The following is an 18744-nucleotide window of genomic DNA, read 5'->3' as shown; positions in this document are numbered from 1 at the left end:
ACAACCCAAGGCAATCTATAGATTCAATGCAATCTCTATCAAGCTACCAACAGTATTTTTCAGAAAACTAGAACAAATAATTTCACAATTTGTACGGAAATAGAAAAAACCTCGAATAGCCAAAGTAACCATGAAAAAGAAGAATGGAACTGAAGGAATCAACCTGCCTGACTTCAGAATATACTACAAGGCCACAGTCATCAAGACAGTATGGTACTGGCACAAAGACAGAAATATAGATCAATGGAACAAAATAGAAAGCTCAGAGATAAATTCATGAACCTATGGACACCTTATCTTTGACAAAGGAGGCAAGAATATACAATGGAAAAAAGACAACCTCTTTAACAAGTGGTGCTGGGAAAACTGGTCAACCACTTGGAAAAGAATGAAACTAGAACACTTTCTAACACCATACACAAAAATAAACTCAAAATGGATTAAAGATCTAAATGTAAGAACAGAAATTATAAAACTAGAGGAGAACATAGGCAAAACACTCTCTGACATAAATCACAGCAGGATCCTCTATGACTCACCTCCCAGAATATTGGAAATAAAAGCAAAAGTAAACAAATGGGACTTAATCAAACTTAAAAGCTTTTGCACAACAAAGGAAACTATAAGCAAGGTGAAAAGACAGCCCTCAGATTGGGAGAAAATAACAGGAAATGAAGTAACAGACAAAGGATTAATCTCAAAAATATATAAGCAACTCCTGCAGCTCAATTCCAGAAAAATTAATGACCCAATCAAAAAATGGGCCAAAGAACTAAACAGACATTTCTCCAAAGAAGACATACACATAGCTAAGAAACACATGAAAAGATGCTCAACATCACTCATTATCAGAGAAATGCAAATCAAAACCACAATGAGGTACCATTACACACCAGTCAGGATGGCTGCTATCCAAAAGTCTACAAGCAATAAATGCTGGAGAGGGTGTGGAGAAAAGGGAACCCTCTTACACTGTTGGGGGGACTGCAAAGTAGTACAGCCACTATGGAGAACAGTGTGGAGATTCTTAAAAAACTGGAATTAGAACTGCCATATGGCCCAGCAATCCCACACTGAGGAAACCAGATCTGAAAGAGACACGTGCACCCCAATGTTCATCGCAGCACTGTTTATCATAGCCAGGACATGGAAGCAACCTAGATGCCCATCAGCAGATGAATGGATAAGAAAGCTGTGGTACATATACACCATGGGGAATATTACTCAGCCATTAAAAAGAATTCATTTGAATCAGTTCTAATGAAATGGATGAAACTGGAGCCCATTATACAGAGTGAAGTAAGCCAGAAAGATAAAGACCAATACAGTATACTGACAAATATATATGGAATTTAGAAATATGGTAACGATAACTCTATATGCAAAACTGAAAAAGAGACACAGATGTACAGAACAGACTTTTGGACTCTGTGGGAGAAGGCGAGGGGGGATGTTTCAAGAGAACAGCATCGAACCATGTATATTATCTAGGGTGAAACAGATCACCAGCCCAGGCTGTATGCATGAGACAAGTGCTCAGGCCTGGTGCACTGGGAAGACCCAGAGGAATCAGGTGGAGAGGGAGGTGGGAGGGTGGATAGGGATGGGGAATACATGTAAATCCATGGCTGATTCATGTCAATGTATGACAAAAACCACTACAATATTATAAATTAATTAGCCTCCAACTAATAAAAATAAATGGAAAATAAAATAAAATATACTTTAAAAAAAAAAAAAAAACACTTGTTTCCTAATGACAGTACCCTGAAACACACAATTGAATAAATTTTATAACTGTATTGATTATACAAAATAAACTTATGGAACATTAACTTATAGGTAATTATACTGAAAATAGTATCAAATTAAAGAACTTTGTTTTTACTTTTCTCCAAAGTTCCATTTAAGTCAATCTCAGGAATATTGTCCTTAGGGTTTAAGGCAAAGTGCTCTTGTTCCCAACATTCTTCCCCTTAATAAGAGAATTCAGATTTTTAGTAGAACACATGTGCTTGAAATAAAGAAAAAAACTCCTCTGCATTTTGTGATATGGTGTGGTGTGTGGTTTAGTCGCTAAGTCATGTCCGACACTGGCAACCCCATGGACTGTAGCCCACTAGGCTCCTCTGTCATAGGATTTCCCAGGCAAGAACAGTGGAATGGGTTGCCATTTCTTTCTCCAGGGATCTTCTTGAGTCAGGGATCTAACCTCGGTTTCCTGCACTGAAGGCAGATTCTTTACTGACTGAACCACCAGGGAAACCCTTTCCATATTATGGGTAGCCAAACAAATATGTTCTAATCAAAGAAAAATATACAAAGTATTTTGTGAGACTTCCAGATAGGCTCCTTAGAGTTGACACAATTGAGATGGCCCCTTATTTATTATTCTCCCTGTAAAATTGCCCAGAATATGGATGCAATGACTGGAGTGCCACTAGCCACTTGAACCCAGATATTAAATTGAAAGAGAGAGCTATTACCTACCCTCTTCAGTGGATCAATGTAAATTTTAGTGTAAAATAACTGATCATCATCATTATCCTGGAGATTCCACTGTTGAACTATGTGGTTGATATAAGGAGCATAACCAATAAATCCTGCAATAGAGAAGAGAATGAATAGAGGATTTAGAATTTAAAGACCAAAACTCATGTCTGTGTTAATTTCATAGACCAGTTGCATAGATTTGTGAAGCTATTAGTCCTAATCCATAGTTTAGAATTTCACAGCTCACCATGAGAGAAATATGAGTTATTGAGTGTCCTTTGTTTTATATATAAATTCAAATAGAAAAAGTTTTTACTACCCAGTGCAAATAAGACTGTCTTTGAATAAACACATTCCACAAATTAATTTTTTAATTTATTTATTTTTAATTAAAGGACAACTGCTTTACAATATTGTATTGGTTTCTGCCATACATCAACATGAATCAGCCATAGGTATACATATGTCCCCTCCCTCTTGAACTTCCCTCCCACCTCCCACTCCATCCAACTCCTCTAGGTTGTCACAGAGCCACAGTTTGAGTTCCCTGAGTCATACAGCAAATTCTCACTACCTATCTATTTTACATATGGCAGTGTATATGTTTCCATGCTACTACACCCCATCCATTCAACCCATCTCCCCAAATTAATTGATACAAGAGAGGGAACTAATATTTTCAAACACATGTCAGGGGAAAAAAATGTTACTAGGAAAAAGTCAGAATTAGAAGAATTTTCTTTCTTCTGAAATGCTGTTCTTAGATCCTGTGTAAAAGATTCACTGTTTCTGGGGGGGGAAAAAAAAAAAAAAAACCTCTACTACAGTGGTTTTGATGTCAGTGCCAGAGATGTTAACGCAATCAAAAGAATGTTGGATTTGTCACTGACTGCAAACATCCCAAAGAAATTTTATATCTAGGACATTTTGGGAATTTTTCCTTCACTGAGCTAGTCATTACTATGTCTGCTAAACCATTTTATGGCTAGGTTTTGTCATGGTCTGGAAAAAGGAAGTCTAAAATTGGATTTTTTACCTTGGCCTTAGAGCACAAGGATTAAATATGCCAACAACAGTTGTCTATAAAAGACACAGACAACAGGATCATTTTTCCCTGTGTTTGAGTCTTCCTCTGAATTTCAGAAATGCAGCCAAACGGCTATGTTTCATTGATATGCAATACTTTTCAACAAGGAGCAATTTCACTCCTGAGAATTGAAAAGAAAGCTAACTTATTATCCTCAAAATTAAAATGTTCTCATAGTAATAAAAGAATTAAAAGAAATAGGCAGGAATATTAACTAGAGAAAACAAGACAAAATGAAAACATGACTAAATCAATCACTCGTGGCTCATTTTTTCCTCATTTTTGCCAAATTAGAAAAATCCTAAAACACTGAAAAATATATATTTTTTAACTCTTAAAACAAATCTGTGATTAAAAAAACATGTCTAAGCAGCAACATATGACATTTTCCAATGGTTTATATTACTGTTTTTCAAAAATTATGTTTCCTTATCCTTTTTATAAATTACAAATGTCCTTAAAAATGAGAAGGAACTACTTTTATTTTCATAGCATGTGACATGTAGTTTATGGTTTACATTTTTCTATTAAACTGCCATACTATTTCAGAAGAGTAAAGTTTCTAATATTCCACCATTTTCCTCATAAGGAAACATGTTTACTCTCCATGATGATTTTTTTTAACTAAATGAGGTACACACAAACAAAATTCATATCTCTTAAATAACTCTCTATATAATTCATAAATTTACATAAACTTTATTGAACATACTTAGATTTTCTAGCATTTCTTTATTCTGACTACGGAAAGAATAAGGATGACGTTCTGATATATCTGTCTGATCACTTTTAGGCTTCCCTGGTAGCTCAGATGGTAAAGAATTTGCCTGCAAGGCAGGATACCTGGGTTCGATCCCTGAGTCAGGAAGATCCCCTGGAGCCGGTAATGGAAACCCACTCCAGTATTCTTGCCTGGGGAATCCCTTGGTTAGAGGGGCCTGTGGGCCGCTGTCCATTGGGGTCACACAGAGTCGGACATGATTGAAGTGACTTGGTATGCATGCATGCATTGGAGAAGGAAATGGCAACCCACTCCAGTATCCTTGCCTGGAGAATCCCATGGACAGGGGAGCCTGGTGGGCTGCTGTCTATAAGGTCGTACGGAGTCCGGCAGGACTGAAGCGACTCAGCAGCAACAGCAGCAGCACATGATCAGTTTCTCACTTATAAACACATTCTCCTTAATTAAACTTGCTCTCAAAGGCACTCGCTAGTTTTGCTGTTTCCAAAGTACTGTGCCTCTGTTTGAAATTTAGATTTTCGAGTAAATATTTCACTATCTAGATTTTACATATATTATGTTTCACTAAGCATGTCATTTTTAGAAAAACTGATAAATACAAAGTAAAACTCATCCCAGAATTCCATGGCTAGGTGGCTTTTAATCTATCTAGGACTTAGGGTAAAAAATAAGCCATGTGTCACTGAGGGTCTGACAGTTGGGAGCAAATGGAGCTCTCATTCTCATTTAAAATTGCCCAAACAGAGAAGTCAAGAGCAGGCAGCCATCTTTACTGTAAATCTAAGAGGACAATGTGAACAATATGAGAAACCCTAGGTTCTGACTTGAATGTTGAAGTAAAACCCAAAGATGGTAGGTAAGTTAGGAGAAAAAGAAAATGGTTAGGAGATCCCCAAAACCATGAACAAAAAATGTACTGAAGAGAAAAAAAGTGAGCTGAAACTTGGCAGTACACACTAAGATTTAAGGTTTCAGAAGAGCAAATTTATATGGGCTGACGGAGTTCCAAAGAATCACCATGGAAATGGGTTTCTAAAAGAAAATGCAGATGAGTAGAACTGTAACTAAGTTACTTGTCAAAAGTTTCATATACAAAAGTAACTGAGTGAAGTCTAGAACCCAGATCTACTATCTCAAACAGCACTTATTTGAACTGTCCTGAATACAATCAGTTATTTTATGTAATTTACAATTAAATCTGTTTTCCTAGTGTGGCTTGCAATTTCCACCCAACATAGTTTCTCTGACAAGTTACCTGTCCTATATCCATGTTTTCTGGCCATATTTTTATATTAATCTCAGTCTAAAGAAATAAAATAATGTCTAAAGTCAAACTTCACTTTATTTTTTGATTGGGAGGGGAAAACTTGATCATTTATTTCTTAATTCATTGTGGTATAGCTAAGGCAGTACTTTAAGTTCACCTAGGCACTCAATGTTGAATCTTTTTGACTAGGGATTTCAAGACAAATCATTTACTCCGATATATTTAAAATAAGAAAGTAAAAGTGAAAGAAAGCCAAAATGTTAGTCGCTCAGTTGTGTCTGACTCTTTGCAACCCCATGGACTATAGCCCACCAGGCTCTTCTGTCCATGGAATTCTCCAGGCAAGAATACTGGAGTGGGTTGCCATGCCCTTCTCCAGGGGATCTTCCTGACCCAGGGGTCAAACCCGGATCTCCTGCATTGGCAGGCAGATTCTCTACCATCTGAGTCACCAGCCATTTGTTTAAAATATAGATAAAGTTAATGCCTATTTGTTAAAGCTACTCAAGTGTAGCTTGCACTTTTTACTAAGTAAGGGAATTTACTAAGCCTGTTAACCTAGACCCAGAAAATTCTTAATGAAATTATAGTCAGAAGACCAGAATCCCTGTAGTTTTTCCTTTAATAAATGAATGCCTATTGGAGAAGTCACTTAAATTAGGGAAACACGGTTTTCTCACTTATAATGTAGAAATAATAACGTTTACACATAAATAACATTTACCCTAGTAATAATCCATTACTAGTGTTTTTAGGAGCATCATATAATAGATGAGAAAATGTTTTGTCAACTATAAAATGCACTGTGAATTTAAACAGATACAATTTTTCCATAGTAATAAGAAGATAATGGTTATTTAAAACATATCTATAGTTATATATTTTTTTAAAGGTGGTCTCATCAATATTTTAATCCATGGCTTGCATTATACTTTTCTTCCAGTATCTTACTCACCTCCTGAATTCAGGTAGCGTTTCCCAATGTGCACAATGGGATACTTGTCTGCTAGTCTTTTATCTGGCCACAGAATTCCATCAGCTGCAAAGACCACTTTGTGGTTTGACTTTTGAAACTTTTTTAGAACTTCTTCTGGACCACCAGCAAATATAACATTAAAGCTGTTTGATGAGGGGGGAAAATAAGAAATTTTAAAATACAGTTGTCAAAATTTAGAGATATAAACCAAGAGATTATTATTCTCTAATAAAAATGAGAATTTAGAATCCAACATCAGATTAATTCCAACTATTTGCAGAGTAAACCAAACAAGTTTCCCTCAACTGAAATTATATGGAATGTATTATTAGTGTTTAAGTTACATTGGCAATGAAGTCCAAATAAAAGACAGCTTTTTTAGTATTAGTCTTAATTTTTTCAATAATCATTTACTCTCCAAAATCAAAACTCCAAAAGTGTTGAAAAGTTTAAAATCAGTAACTTGTTGTAGCACATAGTAGATGTGCTATTACTGACAGAGGCTGCCATTGTAACTGCCTAATATTTCTTTTTAATTTGTACTCATCTATATAATAATTTTTGCAGATTTCATTACCTTTGACAAAATGTTTCTACGTACTAAATGTCATCAGTATAAATTTAAATTCGAATCACTATTTAGCCTGAAGTCCTAAAATAAATGCATACAGACGTGTATCTTTTTAAAGCCCAATATATTTTAAAATGTTAAAAATTAAATTAATAGTTTCATTGATTCTTCTGAAGACTGCATTACCCACAGTTCATCCATAGAATCACAATGACTTATAATATGAAATGCAACACACACTACCTGTTTCCTCTCTGCAATAAGTTCTCTATTCTTGCCACTACCACAAATTCTTCTGCATCTTTTTTAACATTAGGGTACCTCAAAACCAAAGATGATACTTTCATGACTTGACATCCCAGGTGGCAAGCAAGAAGAGTAAACAAATGCTCTTTAATTCGGCACCAGGCCTTCCTAATAGCCAGTAGTTCAAATGCACTTCTGTGATACTTGGAGTGGTGCAGAGGCAGGAAGGGGATACCAGCAAGGAAGGATTGAGGAAGTTGTTGGGTTTTTTTATTTTTTTCTTTTTGGCTACACCATGCTGCATGCAGGATCTTAGATCCCCCACCAGGGACCAAACCCATGCCCACTGCAGTGGAAGTGCACAGTCTTAACCACTGGACCACTAAGGAAGCCCCTGCTATGATATTTGAATTGGGGAGTAAGGAGGCTGTTCCTCACACTTTGCCAGACTTGCTCTTGAGGAGTTTTTTAATATGCTAACATAGTAGTATGTATCAGGCAACATTTATTAACTTTCTGTACATGAATTTGGGCTTCCCCCCATGGTTCAGCTGGTAAAGAATCTGTCTGCCAATGCAGGCGATGCAGGAAACATGGGTTCAATCTCTGGGTCAGGAAGATTCCCTGAAGAAGGAAATGGCAATCCACTCATGTTCTTGCCTGGAAAATTCCATGGACAGAAGAGCCTAGCTGGCTACAGTCCATGAGGTCGCAAAGAGTTGGACATGACTGAGCACACATGCCTATACATGATTTATTTCATCAAAATAAAACACCATTTCTCATATCTATAGAAGCAAAAATCCAATGAAACTTTTAAAAATTACTTTAGCAAGAACACACATGTGGAAGAGATGCTGACTTCCATCTACACTCCTGTGCCTTTATTTTAATAATGGAATCCCCGTATGTTAATTGGGCACATGGCTAAAGACTACTCTGAAGACTGACCATTACACATGACCAAGTCTGTCCAGTGGAATGTGAGTGGAACTGGTGTGTTCATACAACCTCCAAGTCCTGGGCTTTAAAAAGGAAGCTGCCTACCCTCTGTTCCTCTTTCCCTTTCATGGTGAAACAGGCTTTACAAATAAAAATTACTTGACATACTCACTCCCACCAGATAGTCCACTTCTGAATCTTTTTTTTTTTAAAAGAAGATTGAAATGTTGCTAATGTGAAACTAAATTTAGCAATTATGCCTAGGCAATTTTTAAAACTTAGTAAAAATAAAGTTGAATTCAGAAGAGCTACACCATTTTTTTCATTCTAAATTGTCCTAGAGAATTTAAATTTTATCATTGCTTTTTATGTTACAAAAAAACTTCAAAATTAAAACATATCTATCTATATATATACACATATGTATATATATATACACACACACACACAAACATATTTGACATATAATTTTGTCTTTCTTTTAGGATCAATGGGTAGAAAATTTTTAATACTGTTAATAATATAATCATAAAGTGATTCAGTTCACACAATCTGAAGTCTAACAGATGGGTTTCTAATTATAATTCCAGCTCTATCACTTGCTATCTGAGTAACAATAGGAAAGTTAGTAACAAACTCTTTATGCTTCTGTTTCTTTAAGCATAAAATGATGGGGAAAGTAGTGCTTATATCTCATCAAGCTATTGTTACAAAAATTAAAAATTAGCACCACAATAATCTTTCAAAAAAGTTAACAAAATTAACATTTTTTTTACTATAGGAAAGGAACCTGAAGAAATGAGAGGTAGGACAAAAACTTACTTTTAAATTTACACAAGCCTGTACTTTTAAATAATTTTATTTTCAGCCAAATACACATTTTAAGATAAATTTTAAATCAGAATAAATTTGTTCTGACTAAAACCTCAAGCCAACTCCCCTCCATGTTTATTTGAAAAACTGAATTAATCTAACTTCACAAAATATTTATATAAATATATCATTTCTCTTTTTCTTATAAACAAGTACAACTGATTTCATAAGTATGACCACTTTAGATTTCTGCCTTGTAGGATAACCCTATCTTTTCTAACAGGGTATTTTCCTCCAGACTAATAGTTGCTGGTATAATTTTCTTTTTTCAAATACTGAAAATTAGGAAATAAAACTAGCTTTATAAGACCAGTTACCAGGGTAACTAAGCCCTGAGAGGTAAGGGAAATAAAACAAACCCTCTGAGGTACAGGACCCCATAAATTGTCTGAAGAGATGGATAAAAAGAGCTCTTTATGTCAGAGAATCATGTGATTGGAGACTTGGACCAAACTGATTCAGATATTTTGCAGGTAGCATCACGTATTCAAGCTTTCCTGGTGGCTCAAAGGTAAAGAATCTGCCTATCAATGCAGGAAACATAGGTTTTATCCCTGGGTTGGCAAGAGCCCCTGGAGGAGGCCACAGCAACCCACTTCAATATTCTTGCCTGGGAAATTCCATGGATGGAGGAGCCTGGCAGGCTACAGTCCATGGAGTTGCAAAAGAGTCAGACACAACTTAGAAACTAAACAACAACAAATAACATGTATTTGAAGTTATAAAGGTACAGTTGGCAAATGATTGTTTTGTCTTTTTAACACCAGCGAAGGACTTAATATCTCCACAGTATATCTCAAACTATTAGCAAAAGTCAACAGCTTGAAAAGGAGGAGTTGTGGGCAACTTGTACTCTGATAATTTAACAATTTTATAAGTAGGCATTACCTTTATAACAAAAAGCAATTCCTATAGATCAAAATGTAAAAGGCAAAAATTCTCTTCACATAATTCAAATAAGGATTTGACTTTGAATAAAAATTTAAGGTTGTTGAAACTTTCTCACTTCATTCTAGTAGCACTGCTATTTCTGTGTTGAAGTACTTTTAAAAAGTTTTTTTGAACGGATTTAAAACTTTTCAAAGGGCAAGAAAGTTTTTCTACTTAAAATGATGTTGGTCACATCAACTCAAAAGGTCAAACTTTTTTAAAAATGCCCAAAACAGTCATAAAAATAATGCTCATAGGAACTTGATACATTTAAATGTGAAGAATAAGATAAAACTTTCCACAGTTCACTGTGGTAAATATTCCTGAGTCCTGCAAAAACCATAAAGTTGTCACCTTATGTGGTCATACTGAGTCCTCTACCAGACACGTCAGTGTTCTATCTCAGACAGGTCACTGAAACTTTTACAAGCATTTGTCCTTCTGCATTCCCTGTTTCTGTGGCACCATCAACCATACAGTCACTAAAGTTGAAAATCCTTTATTCAGCCCTGCCTCTTCCCTTTCCATGGCCTCTCTCATCAAATCTTTCTCCATAACCCATTGATTCCATCTACTTAATCTATTTAGAATTTAAAGCCTCTCCACTGCCACTAGAAGACGCTGGACTAGACTAATTCAAAAACCTTATAAGCCTCCCCATCACCCATCCCCTCCAACAAGGACCATCTGACAAACTCTCCTGAAAGCCTTTCTGTGCCAGTCCCTTGACTGGATCAGTCCCTTGACTGGATCAGAACTATGGTCTAAAGTGGGACTTAGCAAATATTTACTATCTAGCCTTTTAGAGAAAATTGCTTAGGCTTTGAGGGCAATATGGTCTCTGCTGGATGACTCAACTCTGCCATTGTGGTACAACATAGCCATAGGCAATATGTAAATAATTGAGCACACTTGTGCTACAGCAGAAGTATTTACAGAAAAGAGCCTAGGCCAGATCACAGCTTACCAAACCCTGGCCTGTAAAATAAAATCTAAATGAATCAGACTCACATTAACTTTCCATTAAATAATCTGTTCTGAAGTCACACTGAATTATTTGATCTGTCTTCCATGTCTTTAATCATAATGTTTCATCAGCTTAGCACATCTTTTCCCAATCGGATCCAAACAACTCACCCTCATCCAAATCTCACCTCCTCTACAAACCTCTACGTGAGCAGCATAAATGGAAAAGATCATTTCTATCCTCTTAATCCCCACGACTCTTTTCCTCTCTTTTTCCACAGAATGTGTCATTTTCTATTTGTCATGGACAGGGAAGACTGGCGTGCTGCAGTCCCTGGGGTCGCAAAGAGTTGGACACGACCGAGTGACTGAACTGAACTGAACTGAACTTCATGCTGGCGGTGACTATTTATACTAGACTACATTGTCTTCCTTCACATGCCAAATACACCACTTTATTTATCTGTGTATTATTCACCTAAGAGAGGAAAACAACAGAAGTGTTTCCTAATCTTATTTGTTCCTCCCCAACCCACACTTTATTCATCATCACTGATATAAATTTAAGCCAAAAGTTATGATTATTTAAACTATTAGCAGCTGGTTTTTAAAAGCTTAACATCTAATGAAGCATGCAAGAAGCAATACACCTGATAATTCTCTCTTTAATCATGTCTTCATGTTAAATACATATTTATATTTTTCAGAGACAATTGATGCTAAAACAATACTATAGAACCACTCCCCTCTCATTTTCATAAAGCAGTTGAAAATGTCTACTCAGTTGAACTTGCAGAATAAATTACAAAATAATCACAAGAGAAATGATTAAATTTATCATAGGGATTTTGAAGGAAGGGGAAGGAATAAACTCAGACAAAGTAGGGACTATTTTAAAAACAATTACTGGGAGGATTTTTTTAATGGTATATAACTTCATTTTCTGAATATAATACTCCTACTGAGGCTGGGTTGAGGTAGGAGTCAAATGAGGACACTGCCCAGGTGGAGAGTCATTTTCTCTAGACAGTTTCCTGAGAGTGGCCAAGTCCTGAGGTAACTCCTAGCAGACAGGGCAGCCAAGGAGACACTGTGGCAAGACCTCAAGCTGCTCAAGCTGCTAGCTATCTGTGTGACCATGAGTCGTCATCACTTGGTGCCTCTGCATCAGTCTCTTTACTTGTAAAATAAATGGTTAAATGAAAATCTCCCTCTAATTTTAAATGCTAGTTAAATTTATCTCTGCAACACTAGAACTTTCAAATCTGATACATATTTAGTGCACAGTAAGTATGGTAAAGAACCTGCCTACCAACGCAGGAGACGTGAGACTCGGGTTTGATCCCTAGGTCAGGAAGATCCTCTTGAGGAAGGCATGGCAACCTACTCCAGCATTCTTGCCTGGAGAATCCCATTAACAGAGTAGCCTGGCAGGCTACAGTCCATAGGGTCACACAGAATTAGACACAACTGAAGTGACAGCACACACACACATGCACACACAACTAAGTATTCGTTGAATCAGTGAAGAAAGCAAGAAGCTTTTTTTCAATCCCCAGCATTTATTATTATGTAGCTATAATAATATTATTATTATGTAGTATTATATTACTACATATTATATACAATATACTATATACAATAATATATACATATTATTATGTAATGTTACATTATTATTATGTAATATTAGTATTATTACGTAGCTATGCCAGAAAACACATACAAAGCTGTGGATAGAAAAGCCTATCCAGCAAGATTTCTGTCCCAGTCAACCCCTGCCCCACCACCAATCCAGCCATAGCAGCTAGCACCATATTTTACACAACCACAGATGCTTAATAATACATATTTACTCAAAAAAAAAAAAGATTCAAGGAGTAGGTAATCTGCTTTGTAGATAATCTAGTTTGGGGAAAATCTGGTTTATGTCTACACACAAAAAGTAGACAAATTAGTACCATTTATCTAGCAATATATAAACAAGCAATCCTTCTTTTGTATACAGTCTGGTTCTTCCTTATTCCAACATACCCACTAATATAGTCAGTAAACACTAATAAGAACATTTGAACAATTTTTTTAAAAAGTCATTCATTTCCCATATAATTCCTAATCATATTTCACATCATGGAGGAGCCTGAAGGCAATGCAATATGTTTAAGTGACAGCTAAAGGTTTTAACCTTTGCTTCAAAAACAAGGGAAAAAATTAAAAAGCCATGTAGAAACTGAAAACTCTGATGTGTTTTGGCTTTCCTTCATAATAATATAATAAAATATTGTCCATTGCTAATGACTAGGTTCTTTGTGTCTGCACACCTAAACTGTCCTCATTGCCAAGAAGTCTATCAAATAAATCTTCCATAATTAGTTAAAATTACAGCCATCAATCTTAAAAAGCTTTGCTTTCAGAAAAATTTTACTCTGTCTTCTGTATAAACTATGTGTGTTAGCTGCTCAGTTGTGTTCAACTCTTTGCGACTCCATGGACAGCAGCCCACCAGGCTCCTCTGTCCATGGGGTTCTCCAGGCAAGAATACTGGAGTAGGTTGTCATTTCCCACTAAACTATTCCCAATAAACTATTTCCCAATAAACTATCTAAGGCAATATAAAATGTAGGCATATTGGGAATGTAGCTCAAATTATGAAAGATACAACATGGTTAGTTCATAGAATAAAATAAGATAGGATCTGGTCACCTATAGAATTTTAATAAATACAAATTATATTTCTTAAAACAATGACAAAATCATAAAAACTATGTTCACAAACAATTAGCAAAATGATCCAATAAAACATAATCTTCCCCAATTTTCTAAAAGTAAATGATTCTGAAGAGATTATGCCAATGTTTGACCATGAAAATAAATTTTTCGTCTAAATTACGTCAGTTCAGTTTTGTCTGCAGAACTAGTACAATATGAGATTCCTTCACAGTGGGATCTTTGTGAATCTCCTTTTCTATAGTGTTAAGTTCATTACCTGGGTCAAAGTTTTTGCTCAAGACATGTGTTCTGAATACCAAGTGAAAAATCTGCTCACTGATGTCACTTTTTCTAATATTTAATTAGAAGCTAAAAGAAACAAACATTGGTCAACACAGGAAAGATCAAAAGCAGCAGCAGCATTTTCATAGTTCCTAACCAACAATCAATTTTTAAAATAATTTCTATCTTTGCGATTTAGAAAGTTTGGATGCTTTCCTGCCTTTATAAGTCATTTCATTTCTCCAAATGAATGAAGAAAAAAAAAAAAACTAACAAAAGACCTATACATAGAAAACTATAAAACACTGATGAAAGAAATCAAAGAGGACACAAACAGATGGAGAAATATACCGTGTTCATGGATTGGAAGAATCAATATTGTCAAAATGGCTATTCTACCCAAAGCAATCTATAGATTCAATGCAATCCCCATCAAACTACCAACGGTATTTTTCACAGAACTAGAACAAATAATTTCACAGTTTGTATGGAAATACAAAAAACCTCGAATAGCCAAAGTAACCTTGAGAAAGAAGAATGGAACTGGAGGAATCAACCTGCCTGACTTCGGACTATACTACAAAGCCACAGTCATCAAGACAGTATGGTACTGGCACAAAGACAGAAATATAGATCAATGGAACAGAATAGAAAGCCCAGAGATAAATCCACGTACCTATGGTCACCTTATCTTCAACAAAGGAGGCAAGGATATACAATGGAAAAAAGACAACCTCTTTAACAAGTGGTGCTGGGAAAATTGGTCAACCACCTGTAAAAGAATGAAACTAGAACACTTTCTAACACCATACACAAAAATAAACTCAAAATGTATTAAAGATCTAAATGTAAGACCAGAAACTATAAAACTCCTAGAGGAGAACATAGGCAAAACACTCTCCGACATAAATCACAGCAGGATCCTCTATGACCCACATCCCAGAATTTTAGAAACAAAAGCAAAAATAAACTAATGGGACCTAATGAAACTTAAAAGCTTTTGCACAACAAAGGATACTATAAGTAAGGTGAAAAGACAGATTGGGAGAAAATAATAGCAAATGAAGCAACAGACAAAGGATTAATCTCACAAATATACAAGCAACTCCTCCAGCTCAACTCCAGAAAAATAAATGACCCAATCAAAAAATGGGCCAAAGAACTAAACAGACATTTCTCCAAGGAAGACATACGGATGGCAAAAAAACACATGAAAAGATGCTCAACATCACTCATTATCAGAGAAATGCAAATCAAAACCACAATGAGGTACCATTATACACCAGTCAGGATGGCTGCTATCCAAAAGTCTACAAGCAATAAATGCTGGAGAGGGTGTGGAGAAAAGGGAACCCTCTTACACTGTTGGTGGGAATGCAAATTAGTACAGCCACTATGGAAAACAGTGTGGAGATTCCTTAAAAAGCTGGAAATAGATCTGCCATATGACCCAGCAATACCACTTCTAGGCATACACACTGAGGAAACCAGATCCAAAAGAGACACGTGCACCCCAATGTTCATCGCAGCACTGTTTATAATAGCCAGGACATGGAAGCAACCTAGATGCCCATCACCAGACGAATGGATGAGGAAAATGTGGTACATATACACCATGGAATATTACTCAGCCATCAAAAAGAATTCATTTGAATCAGTTCTAATGAGATGGGTGAAACTGGAACCCATTATACAGAGCAAAGTAAGCCAGAAAGATAAAGACCATTACAGTATACTAACACATATATATGGAATTTAGAAAGATGGTAACGATAACCTTATATGCAAAAAAAGAAAAAGAGACTCAGATGTATAGAACAGACTTGTGGACTCTGTGGGAGAAGGCGAGGGCGGGATGTTTCAAGAGAACAGCATCGAAACATGTATATCTAGGGTGAAACAGATCACCAGCCCAGGTTGGATGCATGAGACAAGTGCTCAGGCCTGGTGCACTGGGAAGACCCAGAGGGATGGGGTGGAGAGGGAGGTGGGAGGGGGGACCGGGATGGAGAATACATGTAAATCCATGGCTAATTCATTTCAATGTATGACAAAAACCACTGCAATGTTGTAAAGTAATTAGCCTCCAACAAATAAAAATAAATGGAAGAAAAAAAAAAATAAAAATAAAAAATTTTAAAAAAAAGAAAAAAAAAAAAGAAAGAAAAAAAAAACTTTACAAATAGTTTTAAAGCATCCATCATACTTCTGCCTCTTGAAAAATGTTTCTCCATTTTTAATGCAATTCTCTCTTACCTAGTATTTATTGATTCCTTGCTAAATGTCCTGACAATATGCAAATCAGGTATAAGTCTCAGTTTTACTATCTGAAGCATAAAAACAATTACAATTCAATATGATAAGTGAACAGAAGTTAGTAATGTATTATCAAAGTGAGAGAATAGTATATATGCTATATATGCTAACAGCAAAGAATTCTGTGACTAAGCTTATCCCTATATTTTCAGTGAGTGTTTATTGAATCCCATAACAGAGTCATTTAGAAAACTACTATCAGGATGGTACAAATGTAACTGCAGTTTTTGCATTGTTGAATTTGCTGTTTGATGATGGAATACATTCTAAATAAATGTGGCTATGTTATACATCATTTGAATGCACATTTCTAGCTTTAGTTTTTTTTTTTTTCAAGACTTATTACTTGCTATTTATTTTATATTTACTTTAGACTAGGGAAATGATGTTAGATGAAAAGCAAATTCAAGCAATTTTCTTATTTGACTTTAAAATGGGTCATAAAGCATGGAGACAATTCACAACATAAACAATGCATTTAGCCCAGGAACTGCTAATGAATGTACAGTGCAGTGGTGGTTCAAGAAGTTTTGTGTAAGGAGATGAGAGCTTCGAAGACAAGGAGCTCAGTGGCCGGCCATTGGAAGATGACAACGATCATTTGAGAGAATCATTGAAGCTGATCCTCTTAAACTACACAGGAAGTTGCTGAAGAACTCAACATAGACCATTCTACAGTTGTTCAACATTTGAAGCAAACTGGAAAGGTGCAAAGCTCAGTAAGCAATTAAGTGAGTGCCTCATAAGCTGACTAAAAATTTAAAAAAAAATCAATGTTCTAAAGTGTTGCTTTCTCTTATTCCACAAAACAACAACAAACCATTTCTTGATCAGATTGTGATGTGGGCTGAAATTTATATTTTGTGGTGGCACTGAATGTAAATGTCATTAATCAGATGTGCTTTTTACAGAAAGAATCCTTTATGAAATATTTGATATACATGAAATACTTGAAAGGCATATTTGGTGGTGGTTACTGGACTCACCAAAATGATTATTTCCTCTCTGAAAATATCTACCCCAAGATTTTGGTATATAGCAACTCCTTGGTTCATAGAAGTATTTGCTTAAAGATGGTTAACTTTATGACTTTGAGGTAAGATAAAGGAATTGACTTTGCAATTTATAAGCTCTTGATACATAATGGTAGGAGTAAGGTAGACTGAATTTTTAAAAAACTAGAATGGTAGACACATGTTACAATATGTATCCCCCAAATCTCTATGAGCCTACTTCAAAAGAGCTCATCATACTTTGTCCAGTCATCAGATCCATTATGCATACTGGTAGTTGTTCAAATCAAGAGGAGACTGCCAATTTCACAAAGCACCTTAACTGCAATAAAACACACGCACAAGGCAGGTGAAGTAACTTGAAAAAAAAGTTTGTGGCACTGTCTCATATGAAGAGCTTCAGTGTTCATTTTAAGAATAATCCAAACCCCTGTTAAATATTTATTTACTTATCTAAATTAAAGATGGTAAATCTTAACTTAGTATATTTATAGTTCATAAATATACTGTCTCTAACTTTAAATGTTCATCCAAAAGTCAGTTTAGAATACGTATGCCCATGGAAGTGATGTTATAAGATTGCTTTCAAATTAATTCACAAAAGTCTGTTGCAATGAACACTAGGGATCATTTTAAGATATGGGAAATGTTCCAGAATTGAGCAGTGACAAGAATTCCACGACTCTGTAAATTTAATAAAAATTTTGAGTTTTTCACTTAAAATGAGCATATATCAAGGTATATAAATCATATCTCAACAAAGCTATTTTCTTAAGGACTATTTAAACAATTAAGTACATAAATCTTGGGTTTTTTTTTTATATAATAGTGACCTATACTTCCATAAATGGCAAATTCCATCACTTCATGGCAAATAGATGGGGAAACAGTAGAAACAGTGGCAGACTTTATTTTTCTGGGCTCCAAAATCACTGCAGATGGTGATTGCAGCCATGAAATTAAAAGACGCATACTCCTTGGAAGGAAAGTTATGACCAAACAAGACAGCATATTAAAAAGCAAAGACATTACTTTGCCAACAAAGGTCCATCTAGTCAAGGCTATGGTTTTATCAGTAGTCATGTATGGATGTGAGAGTTGGACTCTAAAGAAAGCTGAGTGCTGAAGAATTGATACTTTTGAACCATGGTGTTGGAGAAGGCTCTTGAGAGTCCCTTGGACTGCAAGGAGATCCAACCAGTCCATCCTAAAGGAGATCAGTCCTGGGTGTTCATTGGAAGGACTGATGTTGAAGCTGAAACTCCAATACTTTGGCCACCTCTTGCGAAGAGTTGACTCATTGGAAAAGACCCTGATGCTGGGAAAGATTG

The 18744-nt window shown here is 35.7% G+C and overlaps 1 protein-coding gene across 2 annotated transcripts in view; it reads right to left on the bottom strand.

The window, feature by feature from the left end:
* Positions 1-18744, bottom strand: part of PLOD2 (procollagen-lysine,2-oxoglutarate 5-dioxygenase 2) — a 131002-nt gene that overhangs the window by 54021 nt on the left and 58237 nt on the right. For both annotated transcript variants that reach the window (XM_020872192.2, XM_020872193.2), the window contains exons 4-5: positions 6545-6708; positions 2491-2603 (exon numbers count right to left, since the gene is read on the bottom strand). In XM_020872192.2, coding sequence (XP_020727851.2) covers positions 2491-2603; positions 6545-6708 — 277 coding nt within the window. The remainder of the gene's footprint in view (positions 1-2490; positions 2604-6544; positions 6709-18744) is intronic.

The sequence above is a fragment of the Odocoileus virginianus genome, chromosome 4, assembly GCF_023699985.2.
Source record: "Odocoileus virginianus isolate 20LAN1187 ecotype Illinois chromosome 4, Ovbor_1.2, whole genome shotgun sequence".
Lineage (NCBI taxonomy): Eukaryota > Metazoa > Chordata > Mammalia > Artiodactyla > Cervidae > Odocoileus > Odocoileus virginianus.
This window is presented reverse-complemented; position numbering and strand designations above follow the sequence as displayed.